This window comes from Coturnix japonica, chromosome 18 (assembly GCF_001577835.2).
Source record: "Coturnix japonica isolate 7356 chromosome 18, Coturnix japonica 2.1, whole genome shotgun sequence".
Classification (NCBI taxonomy): domain Eukaryota; kingdom Metazoa; phylum Chordata; class Aves; order Galliformes; family Phasianidae; genus Coturnix; species Coturnix japonica.
This window is the reverse complement of record NC_029533.1, coordinates 8,546,028-8,572,591: the sequence shown is the minus strand read 5'-3', so window position 1 is coordinate 8,572,591 and position 26,564 is coordinate 8,546,028. Positions and strand designations below refer to the sequence as shown.

Here is a 26,564-nt window from a genome sequence, read left to right as displayed (position 1 = left end):
GATAACTGCTCAGCACATTTATAAATGAAATTACGTGGGCAATGAGTACTATGGATGGACAGGATTTGCTGTACTACTGTCATACTCAGTATGTTGCACAGTAGGTGGTAGGCAGCTGGTGTTTATGGCTAAGTTACTGGAATGATCCCATCTGCAGCTTGCCCCATAGTGGTGTGAAGAGGCAGGCTTTCACAGCTCCTGTTGTTTTTTCCTTCTGTTTTTGTCTGTTGAGGCTTCCAATTCGGGTCTCAGCAAAAAGATAAATCAGAAGCACAGAGCAATCACAAGGGTTAGCACAGAAGAAGACTAAGCAGTAATTAATGAATTGGAATGTCGATGCAATACAACATGGCTGGCAGCTGAGATGAGTAAGACATGATCTTTTCTTATCCGTTCTGTCTTATCCTGGCAGCTGATCTGACTCAAATGACTTTTCCCTCTGGTTACTCTTCTGGGTTCCCACTGAAACTGCAGTGTTCAGCTTCGTCCAATTATCTTACGTTGTTTAGTTCAAAATTCTGAAAACAAAAGCTGCTTCTCTGCACTTTGTCCAAGTTTGGATGAAGCAAAGCACCTGTGCTTCAATGTATTCATGTATGTTGACTCTCCCTCATGTAGGTTATAAGGAAGTAAGATTTAGCTACAGAGGTTGAGCTACAAAGTTACAAGTTTTTGCTACTTGTTAAGAAATGTCTGGTATCAGTAAACCAAGAACCAACTTCTGCTGAGGAGCTGATGAACTGCAGTGGTGAGGAAGAACAACTGCAAATTACATTATGACGGGTTCTGACTTCAGATTTTCTCTGCCCAGATTCCCAGTAGACTGAAGGCTGCCTTAATGCTTCTATCTACGTCCATGTCTCTACTCATAACACTGTGGAAAATAATGGCAATTAAGCATTATTGATTCATTGCGTTTATGATTAAGCCTTTCAAATGTTTTCCATATCACATTCTGGGCCACAGGCTTTCATGAAGCCATAGCATTCAGTGTGGTATGAGGCAGCTGTTGTATTTTGAAGATCAAGCACTAATATTGATGCCATGCCATTTGTCTTGAGGTTAATTGGAAGACCTTTATTTTTTTTACTCTTGAGTTGCCTTAGCAGTGATAAATATTAATTCTGGGCAAGCTCCCACAGGGGTAAGACTGCCACAGAAATCATTTTACTGAAGGGAAGGAAAAGAATGAGTTAAGATCTGCCTGTGGCACTTAATGGGACATTCTGTATATTTGTTCTTTTACTGATTGGTAACTTCATGTTTAGAGAGTACAAAGAGCACGTAGGTCAGAAAGCCAATGAGATGTCAATATCATACATGCTTCTGAGGAAGGAACTTAGTGGTTTCCTTTTAAAGGAAGCCTATTAATTTGGCATTAATAATGTATTGAAGTTTAAAGGCTCAAGGATACTGAGGCCATTTCTTGAAGATGCTGAGTCCTAAAACTGCACTGAAATTAATAGAGAGGAAGGCATGCAGCACAACGCAAAGAGCTATTCCAAAGTTAAGATCACAAGATATCTTGCTTCTTCTAACTGTGCTATGCTATAGAACTCTTCAGATTTCATATCTAGACATGATTAAGCAGCTCACCAGACACAACCTGCCCTAACTAATGCGGTGCAGAGCAGACTATGGTGTGTGCTGACAATTATATCAGAGACTATGGAAAACAGTGAGAGAAACAATTTGTAGTATTCCAGAATCTCTCATATCAAAGGACTCGCCTCGCAAGCTTTCTAAGGTAACATAGGAAGCTTCCATATAGATCTCCTTATCTCTTCAGAGATCAAGTTTTACTAAAGGAAAAATTATCCAAAACAAAAAGGCATTATTTTTAAAAGCAAAGCTAATAACATTGCCATGTTGTGATATTATGCCACGTTGTTTGTCACTACTGCTGGCATACATATGAGCCTGCTTGTATGAAATCTCACCCTTTTAGCCCATGATTTTAAATTGTAGTCAGATCAGAACACAAAATTACAATAAGTAGAAAGTACAGAGAGCAGTCAAGTCTCTGTGCCATTGCAGAGTTCCCATGGTAGTGCTTTGCTTGCCCTCAGACATGATAAAAAAACACGGTCACGTCCTTGCTTCCCTGTCTGTGAATCACTGTTTGGAAATTCACAGCAGCAGTGAGAGCTTTTACACATGGGGATGGTGGAAGAAGGATTTATGGAATTGGAAAGTATTAACTTAATGAAAGAGCATTGCATGTTTTCTGAGCGAAACGTTATCCAGAAAGAAAAAATATCTGGCATAGCTGATGAAAGCATTTTGTTTACTGATCCCTTTATAATCCTTTGTTTTCTTTTTCCTCTCTCCTCATATGGTGATGCATTCAATGTAGGCTGTAGTATTCATAAGCAAGCTAACCTTTCTTGTCCTGTAAGTATTCAATTATAAATGATGCTTTATATACTGCCTGAAGTGTGTGTAGCTTTTTAATATAAAAAGGCTGCATAAAACATCTTAAATAATAGCTGCATTATGTAGAGACTTGTTTTAAACAAAGTGAACATAATTATAGAAGGCTGAACCTATAAGCTAAATTGCACCTGCTTATTTCCCTGTCTGTCGGGCCACTTCATTAGCATTGTATTCCATTTGCTTTAAGGCATGTTGGTATGAGCCGCTCAAAAGCTGTACTGTATATCACATGTCAAATGATGTTTAGACTGGAGAAACTCCTGTATTGTCTCCCAAAAGTTTGGCAACTCATATGGGATAAACACTGTACAAGTGTAGTAACTAATTCAAAATCATTATAAAATGTAATTGTGTATTCCTGGAAATGGAGTTTAGCAAAAGCATTAAATTTTTACTTCTGTGAAAAAAAAGAAAAGAAAAAGATAAAATTTTTTTTTTTCTTTTTTTAACTTTCAGATTTCCCAAAAAGGTCCAAGTTTTATCTGACAACCCAGTGGCTTCGTTAACTCAGCTGACTTCAGCCTAGAGAATCTTGTACAGTACTAACCAGGTCAGCATCCCAACTATAAACACAACATCAATCTTAAATCAGCTCAAAATGCTGATACAGACATTTGTTTGGGTTAGCTAATGCTGTCATACAATAACACAACAAAAATAAGATGATTTTTAATGTATGCTCTTTTTCTTCAAGCAAATAACAGAAATACCTGCCTGGCCTTTAGGAAGGAAAAGTTTTCCAAACTTCAGCCTAAGAAAAAGTGGACAATAGGATTCCTACAGTTACAAAGCTATAACAGCTATAGACATTTCTTCCTTCTGTATAGAGAATAAAAGCTGTCTTCTTACGGGCCTGATCCCCTTTCTCTTCCAATGAAGTCTGGTCAAATTGTAGAGAGACTTCAACAGAGCGAGAGCTGACCTCAAATGTGCTCCTAGCAATTATGTAAGAACCTGGCAGTTCTTAGGTTAGGTAAGCTAGTAGATGTTTGCAAGAGTATGGGGGAAGGGAACAATTGGAATTACACATCTGTCCAAAGGGAGGGGTCTCATTTATGTTTTCCTTAGGATGTCTATGTGACTCTATTTATCCCAGCCTTACACTTGGGACTGAGATAGAGAGCAAGGGCTGCTGGTTCAGCTCTCTGTGCAGAAGAAAACCTCAAAGGCTCATTATCTGTAACCAACCAGGCAGTGCTGTGAAAGGCTACTTCAGTCACAGTCTTGCTAGGATTTCAAGGTAAAAGTGTCATGTTTTCTTTTAGCACACAATTCAAACTCCCAAAAGAAAGATATTCCCAACTTTTGATTAGCCAATTAGCGAACCCACTGTATGATTTTTACTGTGTTTAGACTTGATTCACTTGATTCAAACAAAACATTTATCCCATTGATCTTTTTAGCTGTATCTGTTCAGCACTTCTGCAAATGGAGCCTTGGGGGAATAAGGAAACATATAATCAGTGACCACCCTTGGGAAGGTTGATTAAAGTGAGTTGCCAAGCAACTCAAGCTCTGGCAGAGATGGGGATAAAATTCTTCTCTCTAGAGAAGTCTATGTGACCATCTTCTCTTCCTGCAGTCCTCTTTAATTCACTGTGTCCTACAACCTCTGCAATAAACTGACAAAGTGCTGAATTAGTGTCTTTTCCCACACAGCCCTTGCACGTAACCCTACTTCAGTTACTTCATGATTTCTGAGTGCTAAGATAACTTCAGATTGTGAGAATAAAAATTCTTCACTTGCCTCTCCCTGCTCTTATTCTTTAAGAAAACTAAGAAAGAAAAATCCACCAACTGCCATCCCTCTTGTACCTACCAAAGTGATTACAAGGTCAGCTCTTTCCTGTCCTTCCCATACCAAACCTAATTTTCTCCACTCTTTCTCTCCTTGCCTCCTCCATTCCACAGCACCTCATTCAGACACGGTCTCCTCCGCACCAACTGTCTTCTCGTCTTCCCACCCCAGCACCTACAGCTGCCTTCACCCAGCCAGTCCCAGTTACAGCATATACACAAATCCTGCCCAAAGCACTTCATTTGATGAAGGTGCAGGATCTGTAACTTATTTGAAGTCTGTCGAGGCAATTTGTTTCTCTCAGATGCTGACTTCATTTTTATCATGCTTACATGAAGATTCATATGCATGTTTGTGATGTGCTATATATCTGTGTACAATTTGCATAGCAATTGCCACCGTAATAAATATGTGTGTTATATATGAAAGTAAGAACAACAGCAGAGCAGATCAAATAATGTGCAAGGCAGTCAGTAGATGAGATATGAACCCTTCATTTAAGAGTAGGCTACTGGGGGATCTGTGGGAGTGGGAGAGGGGATATGGATAGTGAGCACCTGGACCAGTAGTAATGGTATTAACAAGAAGTGAAAGGAAAGGGGCAGGGACTGCATCAGAAAGAACAGAACCAGGGATCTCAGCTGTTGAAACACACTTTGCTGAGTTACTGCTTTTTAGCAAATGTCCTAAATGTAGAAGACAGTGAACTAGTGGTTAAACTCTGAAGTCTTAATACTCGTGGACTCTCTTTGCTCTGGACCTTTTACATCCTTCTTTCTCCTGCAAAAGATTCTCAGAGCTGCTCCATCTCCCATTAGCCCATGCCCTGTGTGTGTTTGAAAGAGGGGAAAGAAGCATTAGAATCATGTTGATCTGCAGCAATAGCCAGCAGCAAAAGCTTTGGAAAAAAGAATTCAAGAATAAACAGGCAAGAGAGATCCTTCATCTAAAACTTTACAGCCCTTAAAGCCAGAGGCCTGGGAGTCTCCTGAGACAGTGATTCCACTGTATTAACTTGGGAATAACTGAGAGTAACAATAACACCATCTCGTCTTCATTGGTACATGAAGATGAATGTAAGATCCCCAGCTCTTGTCTCTAGGAGGAGATAGCTTACAGTTAGTGCAAGTCAGGTGTATACTTAGTGAGATCAGTGGAGCTGTGCTGACTTACTGTGCACATTGGTTAGGCTGAAGTAGCATTGAAAAGCTCCAATTAAGAGAAGAGCTCCGTCCTGTCAGGCACTAGATAAATACCTGCAGTCATGCATGCCTTATCCCAAGGAGACAGGCTAGGCTGCCTTCTTAAGCTTCTAATTGGGCTTTCCTTGAAACAGATCCCAAGTCTGCAACATTTGCAGAATGTAGTTGTTTGTTTACTCCACTGGACTGGAACATGAGAATTACTTTAGTCCACTCCTTGTGAAATGCAGGCCTTGCCAATATACCAAAGGATTGAACTCAAAGTCTAATGATAAAGTATAAACTGTACCTTCATCCTACAGACTCCAGGTATTTGGCTGGCTCATCATCATGAGCCCATCATAAACAAAAATTATCTCAGCCCTGTACGCTCAGTAAATAGGACGTTTGTTGTTCTCATGTTGTCTTAAATAGCCAGCATAAGTGTTTTCAATAACACAAGGAGGTTAAGCACATGAATATGAGATCCATACTGTGATTTATATCCTAACTAATCAACCCTATCAGAGGAATTGTAAAGGTCATCATAAATATCTTAAAAAAACTGTTTTGAGATTGACAAAACCCAAGTCCAAATGATGTATAAATGCCATCTTGTAAATAAGAAGTAGAACATTCTCTGGGGGGCAGTGGGAACTACAACTGTTGCCCTTCTTCAGGAACAGCTATGTTAGGTAAGGCACAAGGGAAAGGAGGCCACATAAAACACTTGTAATGTTTCAGCATCACCAGAGTTTAACCTGGGAAAGCTTTCACTGGAAATCTTCCAATTCTGCCAGCTCTTTTTTACATGCTGGATTTTATTCCACAGCTGAAGACCTTCAAAATAAAACCATGCAGTGGAAAAGCAGATTGACTTTTTGGCAGCAAGTCAGTGTGCAAATACTAATGAAATAATCTTAGTAAGTAGTCAGATGCCTCAAAGGTCAACAGCGCATAGTGAAGAACTTCAGAGCATTTAAGTTATTATCTGTTTTGTCTTTCAGGATGCCAACAGCTTCTGTACTCTTAGTAAAGTGCTTGGGAAAAAAGAAAAAAAGGCCAAGATTTGATGACTAAAACAGTCAGGATCTTTGTATTCCTCCCCCTGATTCTTCAGAAGGTCAGGTGCATCTTTTGTCTGCATTCAGAAAACATACTGCATAAATGTACAGTGTTTACCAGGTTCACTTTAGCCTCTTTCCAAGTAAACAACCTAAATGTATACAAAGTAGGTTCATTTCATCCCAGGAGGGCCTACACTGTTTTTTGTAGCCCAATAATGAAATTGATTTATTTAAAATATCTTTTTATAGAAGCTTTGCTTATAGAAAATGAAATGATCTTGGCCTGTGGAAAATCAGAAATATATATGCAATGTTGTAGGAGAAGGAAATGAATTTACACTTTTCATTGCCCATTTAGACCATCTCAAACACAGAAGGGTTAAAATGGTTCTTTCTATACAAATGGTAAGGGTAGCTATCATTTCCACTTAAGGTACTGCTCACTTTTTAGCTTCCTTACCCTTAACATGGATCAACTAGAAAAGAAAATTGTAACCTTGGAATCAGAAGCAGCTGAACCTTTCTGACCCAGCATTTCCAAAGAAGAGAAAAACCTAAGAGAAACAAGAGGAGAGCACCTCATTTCTGGCCATATTGACATGTTTAGTATTGCTGGGCAGATCAAATCAGTTACAAATCAGAGTAACAAAGAAGGTGAAATGGTAATTTTTATTTGCTAATTGGGCTTCTGCATCTCTCACCACAAACGTGAAACACTCAGAAGATAAATTCCACAGCAGCACAATGCCCTCCTGACTCACACATCAAGGCGCTGTCTCCTCAGACACTGGAAATCAGAAGGGCTAAAAGTATCATCGATACATCTAACCTGTTTTCAGAGGGTCATTACTACAGGCAGGACAAAAAGAAGAGCTAAGCATTACAGGGCAAGTGATCTTAAGAGAAAGCACAAGTACCTCATATGATGCATGTAATCAGTGGTGGGGAATATCTAGAAATATCTGGGAATATCCAGGTTTAATGTCTAGCATTAAGAACCTAATTTATGTAAAAGGGAATAGTTGTGGACTATAAAGCTATGAAAGAGCAAGTATGGAAAGCATGAAAGGAACACAGACACCTCATCCAGTCTGTGAGAAAGCAGAACATACCCAGGCTGGGCTAAAATAGAAATATTCAAACAAGGTATTTGTAACCCTACTGCTAAAGCACTTAAAACATACCAAATCTGAAATCTGCTCATGAATAGCACAGTAAGTTTCATGCTTCTAAGCGCTTACTGCAGTAACATGGTCTGTTTCCCAACATCTTTGCAGTCCTTGGAGAGGTGTAGATGCAGATTTAATGAGCAATGCATACCATCTGTTAATATTGCCTTTAAGAGCAACTGAGAAAAAAACAGCAATACCAGGAGTGCAAGAGATGGCAGAAGCTTTAAAAAAAAATAGGGAGTATTGATAATAGGGCCCTCTTTGTACGATTGCTGCAAAAACAAATCCCCCCAAATGAGCAAACTACACGTTTATTTGGCAATTGTTAGAATATTTCAGTCATACTTAAACCTGGGTTAGAAGCACAGAATAAATGTTTGGGTTAACAGAGCTAGAGGGCATTTTACTTCATATCAAAAGACAAACTCCCCACACTAATGCACCCCAGGACCCCATCCCCAAGCACACGTGCTTTGGGCTGGCTCCTTTCTCTTACAAAGTAGAAAACAGCTTTCGAGTTGCACTGATTTACATAACTACAGGATCTGGCTTCTTGTTATTTTACATTCAAACCAAGAGGGTAAAAACTGCTCTAATTTTAATAGGTTAGTATTTCTCACTTGCTCAGCAGGATTATAAAGAGCTACTTGTGTCTAAACAGAAAAAGTTAGGTTTGACAATGAAAGACATTTTCAGCTATTATATGGGGCTATAGAGCAGAATTCCATGAAGCCTTTAAGTACACCAACACAAACACAGGGAAACTCTTGGTGTTACTTCACTCAGTGTGTGCAAGGTGGACCGAACTGGGTGGAAAGAGCTCCCAATGGCCAGCCAAAGTGCTAGCTAAAGATCAGGGTAGTTTTCCACCCCACTGTACGGCTGTAATTTAGACCACAACATGTGGTAAAAGCTTCAAATCCTGCCTACAAAGCTGCAAACTTTATTCACCTCCCTTACATTGGAAGTTCAGTTAGAGTCTAGTTCTCCCAAACCAATCTTCTACGGAACATCACAGGAGCCCTGGCCTTACATTTATATGGTATCACGTACTTCTGGCATACGTAAGGTTGCTATTTCTGTCCACTTTTACAGTAACTATTTTCATTCACCTACACCCCTCAGTAAGGGAAACTGGTTTTTGCTTAGATGTTGAACTCTGATTTCCTAGAGGATGAGGACTGTACTCCCTAATGACTGGCAATGACTTCTTGGGGGATCTCATCTCTTTCATACAGTCATATATTTAAGTCTTCTGTTAATGCTTTTGTCTTTCTTCAGATAATGTTGAGAAATCACCAAAAATCCATGTAAGTGCTTTGAGTTTACTTCCACAGTCCCAGTTTTATCTGAACACATTATTAAATCTAGAGGGAAAGAAGCAATCGGAGGTCCATAGTTTGCATGATGAGCTATCTTGGCCTAGTTTATCCTGCATAGCTTTGTAACAAGAGCAGATGTAAAAGCTCCTTGCAGTCCTTAATCAAGACATGCTACCACTGTGACACCAGAAGGCAAAAAACACCAGGGTTCAAAACCAGAGATGGCTGCATGAAACACAGAGCTTACTTTAATCACTAGAATTCTCTCACAGAGATGGAAGTTAATTATAAAGTTAAAGCCACATTACTTTACTTTATGTCAGTATAAACATGCAGAATGCACTCTAATAAGTTAATAATCATAAAATTTTATGACATACTGACCCTTTAAATCAGAATTGCATTCTTTATCAATGATTTTAATGGGTAATTAATTTATACTCCCTTTTTCCAGGCAGACAAATGCAACTACAGTTAAAATGTAAACCTTTCCTTCCTACACCTTTTCCACATCTTCTGCAGCGAACACAAAAGCAAAAATATTTCTGCCTGTTTTCATCATATAATGATAGGAATCAAAACTGCATTCAAAGCAAGATATAATTTAAGCATGCTTCCTGTTAAAGGGTTAATTACACCGTGGTTTCAGCAAACATCAAAACCTAGTTGCTTAAAGCTTGCCTGTTTTCAAAAGTATTCAGCCAAAACCAGTTTCTTTTTGTATATGATGTGTGTTGTATCTGCACCCACCTGGCATGTACCAGGTATTCAACTCTTTCTATCAAAGGAAATAACCATTTTGAAAAGAAGGCATTTTAGGTTCTTCTGTGACAAAACCAAACACATTTTTATTCTTTTTTTAAAATTACACTTTTAGAACGGAGTGTTTCACAAAACTACACACGAAAGTCAAAACAAGTCCAACTTGCAGCCTAAAGCACAGACATGGTAAATAGAGCCTAAAAGACATTAATGGCCACCACTTGTAGCAAGGAAATGAACACAAGGTTTAGTTTCTTTGTTCTTGAGTTTCTACTAACATGAACTCACGTCTAAACACAGTAAAACTTAGTTCATCCATGTTCATTTAAAATGACATCAACTTTTATTATGCTATAGAATAACATAAATAAAAATATATAAAGTTCAATTTAGGAAGAGCTCAGATCAGTGTTGCAAGGAGTCAGGAATGACAGGATACTGCTAAAGCCAAACATCACAAGGGATAGTTAAAAACATTACAAACCATATCTCTCAGTTACTTAACAATCTATAGGTTCAGTCAATTTAAAAGATCTAGGAGCAGAGGTTTAGTGGATTAGTAACAACAGACCATTAATCTCTGCAGCCTCAATTTTAATCCAGCAATGACCAAAGTGATTGAAAATCATTCTGACCACATGACCAGCAAAGCTTCTAAGCACAGTTCCCTCACATACCTGAATCCCAGCAGCAGAGGTCACAGTGTGCTTTTAACGGGACTGTGTACCAGGAAACCTCTGCTTAATATTTGATTAAACTCAGTGCCGACATATTTTTGGTGGAGTAATTCTGCAGCACACTACCTGTATGAGCTAGGAGCTGATCTGAATATTGTACTTCACGCTTTATTTCAGTCTGCATTAGCAAAGCTTGTTTTATTTTTTCCCCCTGGGCAGAACATCCAAAACACGTTTGTGTTTGTTTCTATGTAAGTTTTTAAATAAATGTGTAGGAATTGATGACTGTCATTCCAAGCAAATGCCAGGAGATTATTTCCATACAGTTTATATAATATGAGTAAAAGTTACATCCAGAACACTTAGGGATTTTTTTTTAATGCACTAATACTATGCTGTGTGCTCTGTTTTTCCATCTAATAATGCTCTATTTTCAAGATTTTAAGTTCTGGAGTGTTCTCAAGTATTCAAAGATTAGAATCAGTTTTTAGATGTCCAGAGATGTGATGATATTATGTGATGAAGACACATCTTCTTTTGGTCCTCAAGAGCAATTACTGGGTTATCAGTAAAGCAGACATTGAAAGGGAGACCTTTCAGAAAGGATTTATATTCAACTGTTCTCTGCTGCATTCTGAAACCTGAGTCACGGGTTCTTTTTCAGAAGCATTAGAAGGAAGACAATGACTGTCTTGTCAGATAAACTCTTTTGTTACTGTGAAGTAAGGAGGTATTTAAAAGCATGAAGACACAGAAGGTCGCAGTTGCAAAGAGTAAACTTAAAATGTGAGAGTTAGAAGCACAAGGTGTGAGAGTTATGTGTTTGTACAGCACCAAGTAGAGCCAAAGCACGATAATGGCTGAAGGAGAAGAAATTCCAACCCCTTTGGTAGATACAGCCAACATATATAAAGGTGATGTAAACATGGAGCTTTGTCTAGCTATTTTCATAAGTAATACAGTAGTTAAGTAAACTTTCTTGCTGCAGTAGAAATTTAATCTTAACACCATGTATGAATGCTGACCTCATTTAAAAGTTGAGGAACTTTTCAATTGATACATACTGGCTGTGCTACCTCCTTCCCTCAGCTGCACAGAGGTGAAGTTTGGCTCATTTTGGTCACAGACAGCACAATAGACAGAACCACAAGTATTTTTATATACTCCCCACAAGAAGTTTCCTCTGTCTGCTTGACTAAACTCTGCTTATGCAATCTCGGCTGTGCCAGCTGCTCGCACAAAACTGGCAGGAGGTTTCCCCAGGCACCACTGTTGGCACCACCTGGTTTTTTGAGTCTCTCCTCATCCCACAGCACAGCTGTGCCGCCATCCCTGCAGCACTCAGGCAAGAAGCCTCATAGCCCAGGCCTTCACATGGCACGTCCTCTTTATTTCTGTACTTCAGGTCTGATCTAAGTTAAATACAGTTATGTACTGGAAAAAGTGGAACATAACATCACATAAGAAAATCATGATGAATTGTCACCTAGCTCTTGTTATTGCTGGTTTTTGTTTTGTTTTGTTTTGTTTTAATTTGGTTTGCTGTAGTCCAGGGGAAATCTGTTTACTGTTGGGAAAAATGGCATCTGTTCCATTCAGGGCATCCATACAGCAAGTATTAACTAACCATAATCCAAAGAATTGCAATTCTGATTGCACACTTTCTCTTGCTGTGTTATTCATATCATGGAAGTCCATGTCTTTGCTTTACCACACAAAGAATAAATATGATCAAAACTATTTTCTTTACAAGTATTAGACTTAATCAGGGATTATGAAAATTTTTCCTCATCTAAACTGGGTATTTCCAAAGATTTTGTATTATTCACGTATAATACTCCTCCCAGCCCTTGCTTTGGCAAAGCTCTCGAGTACATTCTTAATCTAAATTATTTCACACAATCTCACATTAAGACTCAGATACAGCAAAACACTTCAGCATATCTCTTACTTCTTGCATTTTGCTGGATCTGTGTATTAATGTGTAGCAATGCTATCCAAAAAGAATGACTGTTTTTAGTTCACAAGAATGAAAACATACTTATGCTACCTAATAAAAGTAAATAGTATTATTTATTACTCTATTTTGTGTCCTTTTTCCACAGTGAGCTAAATACCTGTGACTCTAAGAGCCAAGGCACAATTACAGACTGGCAAAGATGAATTGTTAACAACTTGGAGAGAGAGCCAAGGGGTTTACTGAAGATAGAAATTATGCATCTGCAGGTAACTTTAAATCCCACTTGCAATTACTAACTGCCACACTGTACCCCCAGGAACAGCTGGGCAAATGAGAGGAGATAGTGTAGTCCTTGTAGATTGCTTTGCTTTCCAGTAGGCACAAAAACTTACCATAACAATAAGACAATACTTATAAATAGGAATACTAATGAAAGAAAACCAAAAAGATAAAAAGACAAAAAATAAAAAAATAATGAGGAAGCCAGGTGAATGCCCACATCCATTTGCACATCATATCCAGTTACTGCAGCAGTCATTGGGTCTGCTGAGCTTCCCCGCCCCACAGGATAGGTAAGGCCCGGGCCTTGGCTGCCCTCAGCCTCCTGCTGCTGCAGTTGTGAATGTGAAGCATATGTCCAAGGAGAGGAGACATGTCCACGTCAAGCTTCTTCAGCCTATCAGCAAGGGGAAGCGAGGTAAGGAACAGCAGGACACGAGGCTGAGGCTGAGGTACCCAAATATCCCCATGGGCTCAGCACTGATACGTGACCCAAGGCAGGCCAGGGCTGTGGCTTGCCTCCTTCTGGCCGACATGGTGGCCTCATGCCCCCTCACTGCTGTGAAGTGATTCACTGTCAGTCTCTGACCAGAAACAAGGCTTAAGAATAATCCTAGAGCTGCAAGGTGCAAGTGAGTGTGAACAGGAACTGCTGTTAAATATTTATATTGCTGTTGGGTGATCTGTCACACAGCATTTTACCTCAGTTTCTCCGTCATGTTATTGTGGCCAACACCACTTACTGCCTGCAGACTGTTACAGGGCTTATCACTGAAACACACCATTGTTTTTCCCTTTTTGACTGAAATATAGTTCAGTCTCTTTCCATTCATTATTTTCATTCTTGGAAAAATCCATACTCTACAATCCCATTCAGAGAAATCTGCTGCTCATATACTCCCAAGCTGGTTTAGGACCAACTCCGCCTCAAACACTGTTCTTTCAAAGAACATTTGCCATTTTTTCCTGTAACCACAGCTTCCCCTATGGGAAACAGCAGGCCTCTCCTGTAAGTGGTGTGAGTGTCCACCCATGTGTGAACAGATAGCATGTTCTCCATGAAATTTCATTTTCTGGGGACAGTGTATTAAAGTGTATTTATCCTTTTCATCCAGCATACACCTATCTTCACTGCTACTTTTCTCACAAACAGAAACCAATTATCATTTTATTTTCTCTGCCATAGTGGCAAATGCAAATTAATGCTCCTTCTAGCAGCCCAAGTATTCCACCTGGCCAAAGGAAACGCAGCTGTGGCAGTAGCAATTCTTCCTGACCCAAGAGCCAGGAGAAGAGCTATCAGGCACTTTGCTGGAAAGTGTGATCATTCCAGCAGCACTTCAAACGATGCCATTCTTCAGTCACGTGTGCCAAAAGGCCTTTCAGTATTACTCGTTATCTTTTTCTTTCAGCATTAATAAGGAAAATTCTGTAGGTGTCCTACTGAGCTAGTCTTTCTACCCATGGCAGAATGGAAAAACTCCATTCTGAGGAATATTTTTGAAGCAGAACAGGGCATTATAGTAGCTAACAGTAGGAAAGAACTTAATTTGGAAACAACCCACAAAACTGACAAGATGATTTTGCAAAAAAAACCACACATTTTCCCTCTATCAACTCAAACATTACTTCCAAAAGCTAGAGATGTCAACACATTTAGAAAGGAAAAAATGATAATGCTGCTTAGCTTCCTCCTCCCTGCGTGCTTAAAAGCCACTTTGGAGCAGCCAGTGCACAGCTCTGTCTGTTCCACACATAAAAGACAGATGACAAACAGAATATTCGGAGCAAGTTAAGCACTTGATGCAGGAAGAAAGAAAGAATGCTTAAGTTAATATATAACACTATGGATAATATCTATATTTATTTAAGTATCTTGTTAATAAGTATTTTATAATTATTTGCCGTGAGTTTCACCTGCTGTGATATTTTTCTGGCAATAATGTTACAAAAGATGACACTGTGGAGTATTTATTTTAGTACAGAAATACTGATATCACCGATCTAAACCAGCAATATTTTAGCATGGAGAAATACCAAATAATGTAAAACAAAGAATATTTTGTTTGATTCTGACTATTACTTTAGGTGCTCTCAATGTGTGGGAAGTGATCATTTATAATTTTTTTAACAAGAATAAGGAATAAAGAAACAAGAATAAAGAAAAAAGGAAAAATGTTAGGGATGCAGCCCTGGATAGAGCTGTGTGTGGCACCTGCCCTCAAAAGGAGCATGGAGACCCACCATCAAAAGCTTTCCTCATTGTCAGGCTTTAGGTTTTCACAATATGTAAGGCCTAAATCTCATTAGCACTAAAGCCGTTTATAATATTCTCAGAGTTCTGAGGTCTTTTAAAGTAGGTGTGAATGTAGGTTCCCTTATGTCTTCTTAACTCAACCGTCAGTTGCTAAGCAGTTGGATAATATGGAAAATGTTTTCCATGTTGATAAATAACTTTAAACTACCTGTGAGACACCCAATGCTTGCCTGTATCACCAGAAAGGCTTCCGCAGTACACAAAATACAGATATAAAATGTTTCTGTTTCACTCATCCCTCTTATGACAATAATAACTTCCTGTTGTATCTTTGAGACAGTACAGTGGAAGAGCTTGGACAGTTCTTTAACTGTTAGCGAGGAATGCAACAAGGCCAAAAGGCCACTTTGAAACTGGGTGTCTTCCTGATTGAGACCTGTAAAACAACAGCACAGAAGACTTGTTTCTTCTCTTCAGTTTACTGGATGGAAAATAGCTCAGCATAATATGTGCAAAACTATTCATAAACGTTCCCTTCGACTACCTTTACATGAACTAAAAATATGTGTGTTGTTTTTACACTTTAGCGCCTATCTGGTCACGCTTTAGCTGTAAAACTAACAACAAAAATAGAAGGATGAAAAATACAGGACACACACACACAAAAGTAAAGCAGACACTTATATGGGACTACAAGGCTATTTCCATAGGATTTTAAAGCAGAAACATCTTCACACCTTTTGAAAAGGCAGCAACATCTCTGAAGTGAGAAAGCATTCAAATGATAAGAAACGAAGAGGCTTTGAGAATAACATATGGCCTCCATCCTGTGTTTGAATGTGAGCAGGAGGATTGAGTCCACGTGGATTTTCAGTAATATCAACAAATTCCATGCAAGCATGAAGGTTTGCCCACACACATGAAGCCGTGGGGATAGGATAAAGCAGAAAGGAATACTACAGCAAATTTGATGCCAGAAGATCTTAGCCACCAGATGTACCAGGCTGCACATTCTACCTGCCTATGTGCCTAGTGATTGCCTTCCTCTCACATATATCTGTGCTATGAATAATTCCTTCCCCCAGGATACTACATTTCTTTCTTAACAAAAGTGCCAGAAAAAGCTATTTCTAAAATAATTATTCTCAAATAATTAACGTGGTTTCAGCATTTTTGTTCAAACATAACGAGCTACTCAGTGTTAGCTACTAATGTACATGAGAGCCTTGGTATTCTTCACTTCTATGGAACCACTTATGCTAGCTTGAATTACCTCAGGTTGTATAACAGTAAGAAAAGAAGAGTTATCAGACCTTACTCATCATCATTCAATTACTAATTCAAGCCCTGGCATAATTTAAAGTTCCTATAGGACATCCCAGTGTTATGCCAGGTAATAAGTGCTCAGAGACTGCAGAAGCAGCAAGACAGAAAATGAAATGCACTGTGCTCCAAGTACCTCTGTAGACCTCAATGCCAGGAGACACTTGATATACAGGAGATAATTGTTCATGATACATGATTTACAGCTCACATGACTTCTGCCAAATAGGTCAAAGCAATTACATCAAAGAAAGGATGTGCCCCTTTGTGACTTCAAGATGATAGCGAAAGATGAAAATGCTTTCAAATAATGAGAGCTGTGAGACTTGCACAAATTTCATCCATTTTAGATCCTGCAAGCCAAAATAGTAAGAGGTAATGTACCAGTTCATAGGAAGCCACAAGGCTGTTGAACATACAGGATCTATAAATCATTTTGTTGATGCATTAACAGAAAATGTACATTGATATCTTCTTATTAATGCCTACTATAGTATCTTCTTCTTATTTAAATGCAGTGTTCTGCAAGAGTTTCAAAACAGTATCCTGGTGTTTATCCTGAAATTGATTATTAATATTTAGAATCACAATATATATATATATAATATTTATATATATATATATATAAAATGCACTGGTTTATACAAATGGCAATGCAAGAAAACTATGGCAGCCATTATGGGATCAAAAGCATCCAACCTACTGCTGAGAACACTGATGGTAATTCATCTTATTATTCTTACCAGGAAAGGAAAAATTTTGGTTGTCATACTATCAGCTCTAATCCTTTTCCCATAAACAGTGTAGCCTCTGTACCATCATGATCTGCATCTTCAAAGGAAGCAGAGGGGTCTTATTTCAGCATTCTGTTTGGAGGACATCTGCATTTTGACTACCCTGTGCTCTTTTTGTGTTACACTGCAATTAAAACGAACAAAACCTTGAAGACCATAATATGAATCAAGACTACTTTTCTTCAGAGACTACACCTCAAAGGAATAAATATGCATCATGACTTAGAAGGAAAGAGAGGCCTTTTATTTCTCTCTAAAAGATACAAATTTCTTGATCCTTCAGTCTATTCTTCTTTCCCATTTCCATCTGCACAAATTCCCCTTTCAAACAAACAATTTCAAGTTGCAAAAGCCTTAATTCAGGACACCGAGAGATCTTAAAATGCTGTTTGCAAAGTTCAACGATAAACAATTTGCCAAACATAAGAGCCAGTAATTAAAAAATATTTCCATATTCCTAAATCTCCGTACCATGTCTTCTAAACCAAGCAATGCAACATACGTACAAGTAACTGCCTAATAAAAAATGTTAGATAATATTTTGAAAATGCACATGCCTTCTTTTAATAGGTCATTTTTCCATGCATTAAGATCCTACCAAAACTAAGTCATAAAAAATAATGGGAAAGATACCAAAAAGCCAATTGTATATCTTCATAATTTAAATAAGAAACAGCAGAAGGGCTCTGTTCAGCATAGTTTGTATCTAAATGTCATTAAATAAGAAGCAAAAGATTTTGTGATATAGGTTGAACCTATCTTTAATAGATGAGTTTACTAATAATGATAGATTACTTATGAGCTATCTTGATAGTCAGTTCTGTTCGATGACCACACAATCCCTTTGAACAGCAGCACTTAAAAGGCCCTAATCCAAATATCCACTGAAATTAGTGGGAAGGCCACTGCAGGTTGACATGGACACTGAATTCAGTCTGCTGATGTTCAGGAAAGATCCATGCACAGAGCTGTCCTGTCTCTTCACTGCTGTGACAACATCCTTTAGTTCACAGTCTGGTGGTTTGTAACACTGTGCTGCAACAGCGGGGATTTTTCAGCAACGTGTTGAATGGTTGGTCAGTGCTGAAGTGCTAAACAGATACAGCTCCTAGAACCCAGCATTAAATGCAGGCAAGCCTTAAGAGAGCCTGTTACATCTTCCCTTCCTTGGGCTGTTATCCAGACACCCCAGTTATACGGTATGCTACAAAACATAGAGTAAAAAGGATGACAGAGAAAAGATACATAGCATTAGTGCCAGTCAGATATCTACAGATCTAAATCCTTTTCACCAAGGTGACAAATCCTGAGGATTCCTGAAAAAAACAAAAATCCCTAGGAAGAACAAAAACAAAAAACCAAAGGCTAAATGCCTCTGTGTTCATCCTGTGTGGTTAAAAGGCTAAAAGAAATCATTTGAAACCCCAGCTTTGCCCATGCAGCAAAAGCTTTCCATCATTCACTTATTCCATCTATTCCACCACAACAAAATTAAAAGGAAAAAAATAATAATAATAAAAAAGAAAGTGAAAAGGAAAACAGGAATGGGAATCCTCTGTAACATGAGAGAGAGATAGAGAGGGAAGAGACCCCTGCAGGACTGACATCACTGTCAGCTTCAGGAGCCTGGGATCTCATTTGGGTAAGCAAAGAAAGGAGGGAGGAAGATTAGGAAATGCTGGCAGCTAACTGCATGGCATAAGGACCTGCAGAGAATGGGACAGCTTTTTTTTGTCTCAAGGTATTACTGTTAGAACAGCCAAGAAAGCGATAACCTTCGTTTTTCCATTCTCACCGTGGTACTTAAGGAAGTGCCTAATTTGAAGAGAACTGGACAGGTGGCACATCATGCTGAGCTAAATAGATAAGCGTGAGATTTAAATGACAAGAGGCAGCAGGTTTTGCTGTTCTAAAGAGAGAGAGAATTATTCTGATGACACCAATGGCACCAGTAGAAGGTCAGCTTGGGGTGCTGCCGGTGTCACCTGAGTGCCTGGTAGCAGATGGTGCCAGTCTGAAGGGATAAAAGAAGGACTGATGTTCCACACAGGCTGAGAGCAACAGAATTTGCTTAGGAATAAGAGAAGTTTTCGGTCAGATGCAGGCAGAACATATCAATGTTGATGCTGCCTCTCCAGATGTCAGCACCAGTGTCACCAGTCCAAGGGCTGCAAGGCTGGGTCAGTTGGGAAGCGCTGCGGGAAGCGCAGTGGGGGCAGGCACTGCCAGGATGAGCTGCTGCAGGCACTGCTGGCTGTGGACTGGCCTGAGCTGTTCTCTGCACGACCCCAAGGGAGCTTTGGATCTCCGTTTCCATCACCACAGCTGTGCTGGGCTCTGCCATGCCCACTGGGATGCCCTTCTTCCCCCTGCAGTGCACTGGCTGGTGCTGCTCACATTCTCATTCCTGGACTTATGCAACACCCAGAGGGCAGAAGCAGCCTGCAGGGAAGCGGAACGGCAGGAGACACAGGCAGCCTGGATCCCCATGGGGTTCCCTGGAGTGTCCCAAACTAGAAAACTGCTCACCTTCCTGCTACTGCCTCCTATAACATAATTATTCCAGCATGACTGACATGACAAATTAACAAGGCAGCCAGGGCTTTTGCAGCAGAAGGGAGTGTTTTCCCCAAGAATAAATTGTTCCAATCCTTTACGCTAGACACCCGGCCGTGCCTATTCATTAATTGGACAAGCTCTGGTGACAACTGAAATTACCTGATTTCTATATACTAGAGGGGAGAGAGATCTTTGCAAGCTTAAAACCGAGGACTCTAAAGCTGGAATCCCAGCCACCGAGTTTAAGAACTTCAAGAGCTATGAAATTCTGAGATTACCGCGGTGTTGGGATTAATTATCACAACCAAAATACATTCAGAATCCAAAGCACCTGCTTCATCAGCGCACTGTGGTTAATTACTGCAACCAGTGTATCGTAATTACTAAACAGGTACTGGATATGAGGGGGGGAACTGATGGCTGATGGTTTCTGTCACAATCCACTCACGATACGTTGTTCACGCATTTTTCAACTACAGTTTAGATCTGCATTTATCCATCTCTTACCCTTCGCTTAGGGAAACCCCGGCAGCCCTGTCGGGTATTTCTAGCCCACACCCGCCCTTTCTGTGCTGGTTGCGTACCTGAAATGCAGACAATGAAATTCGCTTGCAGAAGAAAAAGCACCTCCCAAACAATTTCCATCCTCCGATTCTCATGCCAAGTGCATCCCTCGGCGAAAAAAAATAACAAAGATCAATATCGCAGTTCGAACGATCCCAGCAATTTTCCTTCTGGACTTGCAGACTGTATTCCCCAGATGTGCTGACAACACATGTCCGAGCTCCCTCTGTGTACGGCTCAAGCAAGATCCCTTCCCTTCCTTCGCCCTCCAAAATAGACCACGAAGCCAACAGCCAGGACAGGGCTCTTCCTCCACGAGCGAGAAAAAAATCCGCCGGATTTCCCAACAAGACATAGACCACAAACCCCAACCGATCCGGTCCGGAGCGTCTCTATTCCAGGGCGATCAGGTGCGAGTTAACCCCAAACTCTGCACGTCTCAGCGGAGCAGCGCCAACATGCCTGGGGCAGGGAGGCGGCGGAGGAAGGGGGTTTCCTCTCCTGCTGCTACAAAACGAGCGGAAAGAGATTAATACCCGCTGCAACGCCTTCGCCCCCCATCCCAACGCTACCGCACCTCCGCGGCAAGGAGCTGAGCGCGACGCAGCCGGCTCCAGCCGGGCGTTCTGCAATCCCCGGAGCCCAGGCTGCTTTCCGCCCGGTGACTGCAGGGGTCGTTCTTGCCCCGCGCAAAGCGTTGCCCGGCTCCGGCCGCGCTGCCCCCGCCGCTGCCGCCCCCCGGGGCCGCTCCGACAGCGGCCCCGCAGCTCGGCCGCCCCGGGAGGGGCTGGGGTCGGGGCCGGGTGGGGGGGCACCAGCACTCGTCCCCTCCCCCTCAAATCCACATCCCAACCTGCAGAAGTGGAGGCTGCGGGCAGCCGGGGTTTGTTCGCATCGCCGTCTGGCTTCACTAAGGATGGCGATATTTTAAAACTTATTTAAAGAGGGAGGAAAAGAAAAACAAACCCAAACTTCTCCCTGGTTTGACGGTAGGAAGGGCAAGCTAAGCGCACGAGCAAGACTTAGCGAAGTACTTGTGCTGCAATGCACAGCTAATTGCATTCCCCGATCCACAGTAGTTCCGCAGAGATACCTTCCCCCTAACCCGTCCCCAAACAAGTACTGCCGATTATGGGGCAATCTCTTACTTACCCCCAAATCCTCCCGCTTTTTACTGTTTTTCAGCTCATCAGATTTGTCACTCTCGCCTGCAGTCCCAAAAACAAACCGAGGTCAAGCTCCGTGCCGCGCTCTGCAGCCACCTACCACCACCTTTAGCTGCAAGGAGGTACCATTGCTCGTCGGTTTCCCCCCCCTCCTCCCCGTATCCCCTCTACTTCGCCATTTCCCCGAGCAGCGCAGCGTGCTGCGGGATGCCGCGGGCCGGGCACGGCGGGGCTCGGCGCGGCGGCGCGCACGGGCGCGGGCTGAGCGCTCCGTTCCGCTCGGAGGCGGCGCCTGGGCGGGCGGCGGCGGGGCTGCACCGCACCGCACCGCACCGCACCGCACCGCACCGCACCGCGGCAGGGGGGTCTGCGGCGGGGAGCGGGCTGGGCCGAGCGGGGGAGGCGAAGAGAAGCAGCCGTCCGGCTTCTCGGGCACATTCCAAAAACTGCCGCTCACTTTGTTTAAAACACGGGTCCAAATTTCAATTATTATTATTTTTTTCCCCCATCCAAAAAGAGGTGCACCTGGAGAGGTTGGGCTTCCCGTTCTGCAGAGGGGGGGAAACTGAGTGCAGAAAGGCAGCGGAGAGGGGCTGGGGAGCTGCGCAGTGCTGAGCGGGCAGTGCGCGGGGGGCTGCCCCGAATCGCCCCGCCGCTGTCGGGAGGGGAGGGAGCAAAAGCTTCGGGTCGCAAATAAAAATCCCGGTTGAAAGGGATGTGAAATGGTGCTCCTGCGAGCAGTCCGACCGCGGGTGCCTTCATTGATCACTGCGCGGCAGAGGGAAAGGGGAGGGAGGGGGATGCTTTGGGTTTCAAACAGATATCCCGGCTCTTGGCAGGTACGCAGAGGTCATATTACAAATACTCCAGCGGGGGCTGCATGCATAATGAATTGCATATAGGTTGGTTTATAAACAGCAAGCCCCAGGGCTTCTTGGAAGATGCACCTTTGCCTGGATTCTAGTGAAATGGGAACGCATGGATCCCTGAGTGGGGAAGTAGGGGATCTATACAAGAGCAAACCACAGGCTGTTATTGCCATCAGCTCTGAGAAATATGTAGGAGTCGAAGGTCAGTATTTATTTACAGTAGAACAGATTTCTTGAGTGATTCAAAGACACTGAATGGGACAAATTGTGTTTGAAAGCACAAATGGGACTGTAGACACTTAGTAGTCAGTGTAATTTCTTGTACAGATTTTGGTAGTTTTAAGGTAGCATAAGCACTCCTTGCACTGCAGCAGTGCCTGCTGATGCTTACTCTCTCTCCTCCGATGGGTTATAAGAGACTTGGGATTTTAAGGAAGTGTTTGCCATCTTCTGGCCAGTAAGATCAGCAAAGTGTAGCTGGGCAGGAGCCGCTGTTATTCAGGCCTTCAAGGACAAGTAGTTTAACTTAAAGAATTTCCATCATTTCTGATGGATTTTCAGTAAGCAGTGAGATGGTGTAGCAAGAGGGATTTCTTTCCTTGGTGGATGTGGTATGAATACTGGAATTTAAGGAATAGGAATGATCTCTTTTTGGCAAAATGAAATGTATAGGAGATAGGGAACCAAGGCATCCTGTGGGCGAACAGGTGTTTGTCAAGGATGTCACTGTATAGATTACTTGCGGGCTCTGGACAAGTCATCCAGGAGCAACAGACAAGTGTAGATTTTGAAAGATGTTGAAATGAAATTTGCATCTTGTTCTTAAAAAGTTAATGAAATAGGAACTGCAGGGAGCTCTTCTTCAGGATCACATTAAATGAAGACACAAGAAAGCAGAAGAAACAGTTATTACTGGGACCGAGAACTTGTTTGTTGAGTAGTCTGTGTTTTCTGAATCATGTAAAATAGCGGATGCAGATCTCTTCTTTATGCCCTTTTGAAGAGCCAGGTTAATATCTCCTGCTCTGGCATTATAAAAGAATATGCCATCCTCATCTAGATGTGTTTAAACATGCCTTAGGAAATTCTCTTCTGCTGATGCTTACTAAACTCCTTTACTCTAACAAGTGAACATTTTCCATGGAGTTGGCTGTAAATTCTCTGTTGGACTTCACAACTAATTTTTTAGAATAGAATCCCTGTCCACAACACAGTAAAACCATAGGAAGACCCTTACCTTTTATGTCCATATTTACAGTCACCCTTCCTCTTAAACCAGTGTCCTTGAAATTATGTCGTGATATGTGGGGAAATAAATGTCTTGAGCAAGTAAGAAATATGCAGGATCAAGCAGTAGATGTAAAAGGCCATAGCTTTTCTTCTAGTGACCTGCTCTAAGGGGGTGTGTTGTCCATTAAGCCATTGAGGAATCAGACTGCTGACAGGAGAGAATGCCAAATCCTATGCAGCAAGCTCGTGCTTGATTCCTCTTAATCACAGTAGAACTTTACTATGAGTTTAATGACAGGAAAAGAGTTTGACAGTTAACGATGGCCACTAGCAGATAGCCAAAAATCCCAACTACATTAATTTTTGTTCATCTCCCAACTGTGGCACGTTAAACTTCCTTATGCAGACCTTCTGCTTACATCAGTGGCCGGTGATAAACAAGTAGTTTAGCACTGACTACATTTTTTTACATGTAGATAAATAATAATGAATTTGTTCTGCTGTCATTTTCTTGCTCTGATGTTATTTGACTGGCAGTGGCCTGGAAGCTTGGTTTTGAAATCATTACAGCCACATTGGCTGCTGCAGCTCCACAGGAAGACTTGATTCAATAATGCTGAATGGATGTCAATATGGGCCTATTTCAAAGCCCACAGAAATCAATTGAAATATTTCTGCAGACTTCGGTGAGTTTTGGATCAGACTCCTACTACAGAATTTGGCAGCGTGTTTGATCCCAAGGGAACCAGTTTAATATGATATACTGTGTTTGGGATAGAAGGATAGAAGTTGCTGTGGAGCAGAACATAACTCTCCTGTGTTCATTGGTGTGGTCTTAAGTTCAAACCAGACAAAAATGCTAACTGTGGCATCAGCTTATCATTTTTATTGAATGAATTTCAATTCAAATCTCCTGTAACTCACTAAAGTGAACAGGTTTGATATTTCCTGCATTCATTTGATTTCCATTCATCTTTGTACCATTGGCTAAACTTAGTAAAAACTTAAGCTTGTCAGCCTTTATGCTGTGTTGAGGTCCATGGGCATCTCATGCACGAGGGGTAAAGATGACTGTAAGGTGTCTGTGTATGTGTGGCACAGCATTCAGAAGAAACTAACCCTCTTGTAACTTCTTCCCTTAAATCTGGGAAGCATTAATTGTACTAATGCTTGCTTTTAAATTGGTCTTGCCTCTCTTAGTTTTTCTCTATAAAATTGAAATAACTCTCATGAGGATACAGAGAAGGTTTACAGTCAGTGTTTGCAGTAAACTCTGGTAAGAGCCATGTAAGTCCTAAGAAAAGCTGTTACTCAAAACACATGGTGGCTGATCAGCGAGTTCTTTCAGTAGATTACTGATCTGTGGAACTTTTGTATTCTGTTTTTTCTAGAAAGAGAATAGGGGAATTGGCACCTAACACAATTCAAAGGGTGAGAACAAGCCTTCAAAAAGAACATAACGCTCTTCTGACTTTTAGAAATCTTTATATACATCATTTAGTGTCATTTTCAAATACCTTGAAGGGATCATAAAACTTTGCTCATCTCTGATCATTGTAGCACTTAGAAGAGGAAAGGTATGAACAGCCATAACCCTGGCACATTTTTAACTATACTCAGGACCAAAGGGGATTGTAAGATGGAAGCTTTGATAACAAAAACATAAAGATGTCATTGTCAACTATCTCAAAATATACATGCTTGTTGTAAATGTCACATAAGCTTACAGCTAAGGAATGGATCACAGTTTTCTACACTTTCAAAGTATTTCTGTTAATGAACACTTTAACTCCTTCATGAACAAATTATTCTTTGTCCCACAGTTTGCTCTCATGTTGTCCTTATTATCACTGAAACAAAAAACCTTGTTGAATATGAGTCGCTTGTGAATACAGGCTAGATGGTTTGGAGATTGTTATGCTGATTAACTGGCCTGCTACACAGTAGGAGAAAACTTCTCTCAGTGGAGCTACAGGTGCAGAATGCGGGATCCACACATTGCCAAAATTTATTAAGTGCATTAAGTTTTTGGAAAGAAACTTCACACATTAAAATCTGCAATCCCAGTAAATTAAAGATAATTTGCAAATTACAGGCTGGTAGGTAGCATAACTCAACAGTTAAAAATCTGTTCTACAGATTGCAAGTCATTAATAATTAGTATTACAAAACCTATTACATCTTTGATTGGGGGGAAATGGACTGAGGCTAGTATTACATTATTCAATTAGATTAATTCCATTTAGTATGTGTTTTGCTTTATTTCAAGTGCAGTCTGTAAAAGGATTGTGGTAGCAACAATCCAAAATGTCAATTAATTTGTGTATGGAGCAAATAGCACACATAATAATTTCATCATATAGTCACAGCTCTGTTGACTGACAGTGGAAGTGCTGGTAGGCTTACTATGGTTAATTAGACTTCTTTATACATTGCTCAGCAGCATCACAGGCATAATTTATAAATGAGTTTATTAACATTTCTATATTCATACAGTGAAAGCACATTAAACTTCCTTGAATGTTTTTATTCTTATGTTTGCATACTTTACCTCAACATATGAATGTGTAAACTCTCAGTAGGAAAATGTAAGACAAAACAACATCCTAAGATTACACTGTCTATGAGTAAGCAGACCGTCAGAGAGCTCACACAGACCTCATGGGTCAGAATGGCCTGCAAGCTAGTGAAGAGAGCACTGAAACCTTTGTCTGTTCTAGGATTTTATCTTCTACTGGCAAGCTTGAATTTCACGTGATCCCCATTTTTACAAATATTAGCCATATCTATCTGAGCAGCCAAGTTCATTATTTCTTTTTTTTAAAAATTATTTATTTATTTATTAATTTTGTATTTTCCACATTTCATTCAGTCTGGCATCATTGCAATAATTCTGTTACTGCATTTATGTCCCACTCTTATTTATGCACTCATTTGTGCACTGCACCCACACTTGCTACAATCACCTTCCTTGAGACAAATACATCGTCTCTTGTTCTGACACTGCATCTCTGTTAGTCTAAAGACTTAAATGCCTCTCCATCTCTTTCTTTTAGCTCTTTTCAACGATGGAGTTCTGTTTACTCTCATGTTTGTAAGTAACCAGTCCTTCCTGAGTAAATCCAATTTACTCCAGAAAAGAAGTTTA

General features: G+C 40.8%; 1 protein-coding gene across 3 annotated transcripts in view; it reads right to left on the bottom strand.

Moving 5' to 3' along the window:
• The window catches only part of CA10 (carbonic anhydrase 10), a 123,866-nt gene extending 102,308 nt beyond the window's left edge, over positions 1–21,558 (bottom strand). Inside the window, exons 1-2 of one of the 3 annotated variants that reach the window (XM_015880346.2) lie at positions 21,304–21,558; positions 20,172–20,658 (exon numbers count right to left, since the gene is read on the bottom strand). In XM_015880346.2, the coding sequence (XP_015735832.1) occupies positions 20,172–20,232 (61 nt within the window). In that variant the 5' untranslated portion in view covers positions 20,233–20,658; positions 21,304–21,558. The remainder of the gene's footprint in view (positions 1–20,171; positions 20,659–21,303) is intronic. The other 2 variants (XM_015880345.2, XM_032448264.1) reach the window with 2 other exon arrangements.
• Between the last annotated feature and the right edge of the window lie 5,006 nt (positions 21,559–26,564).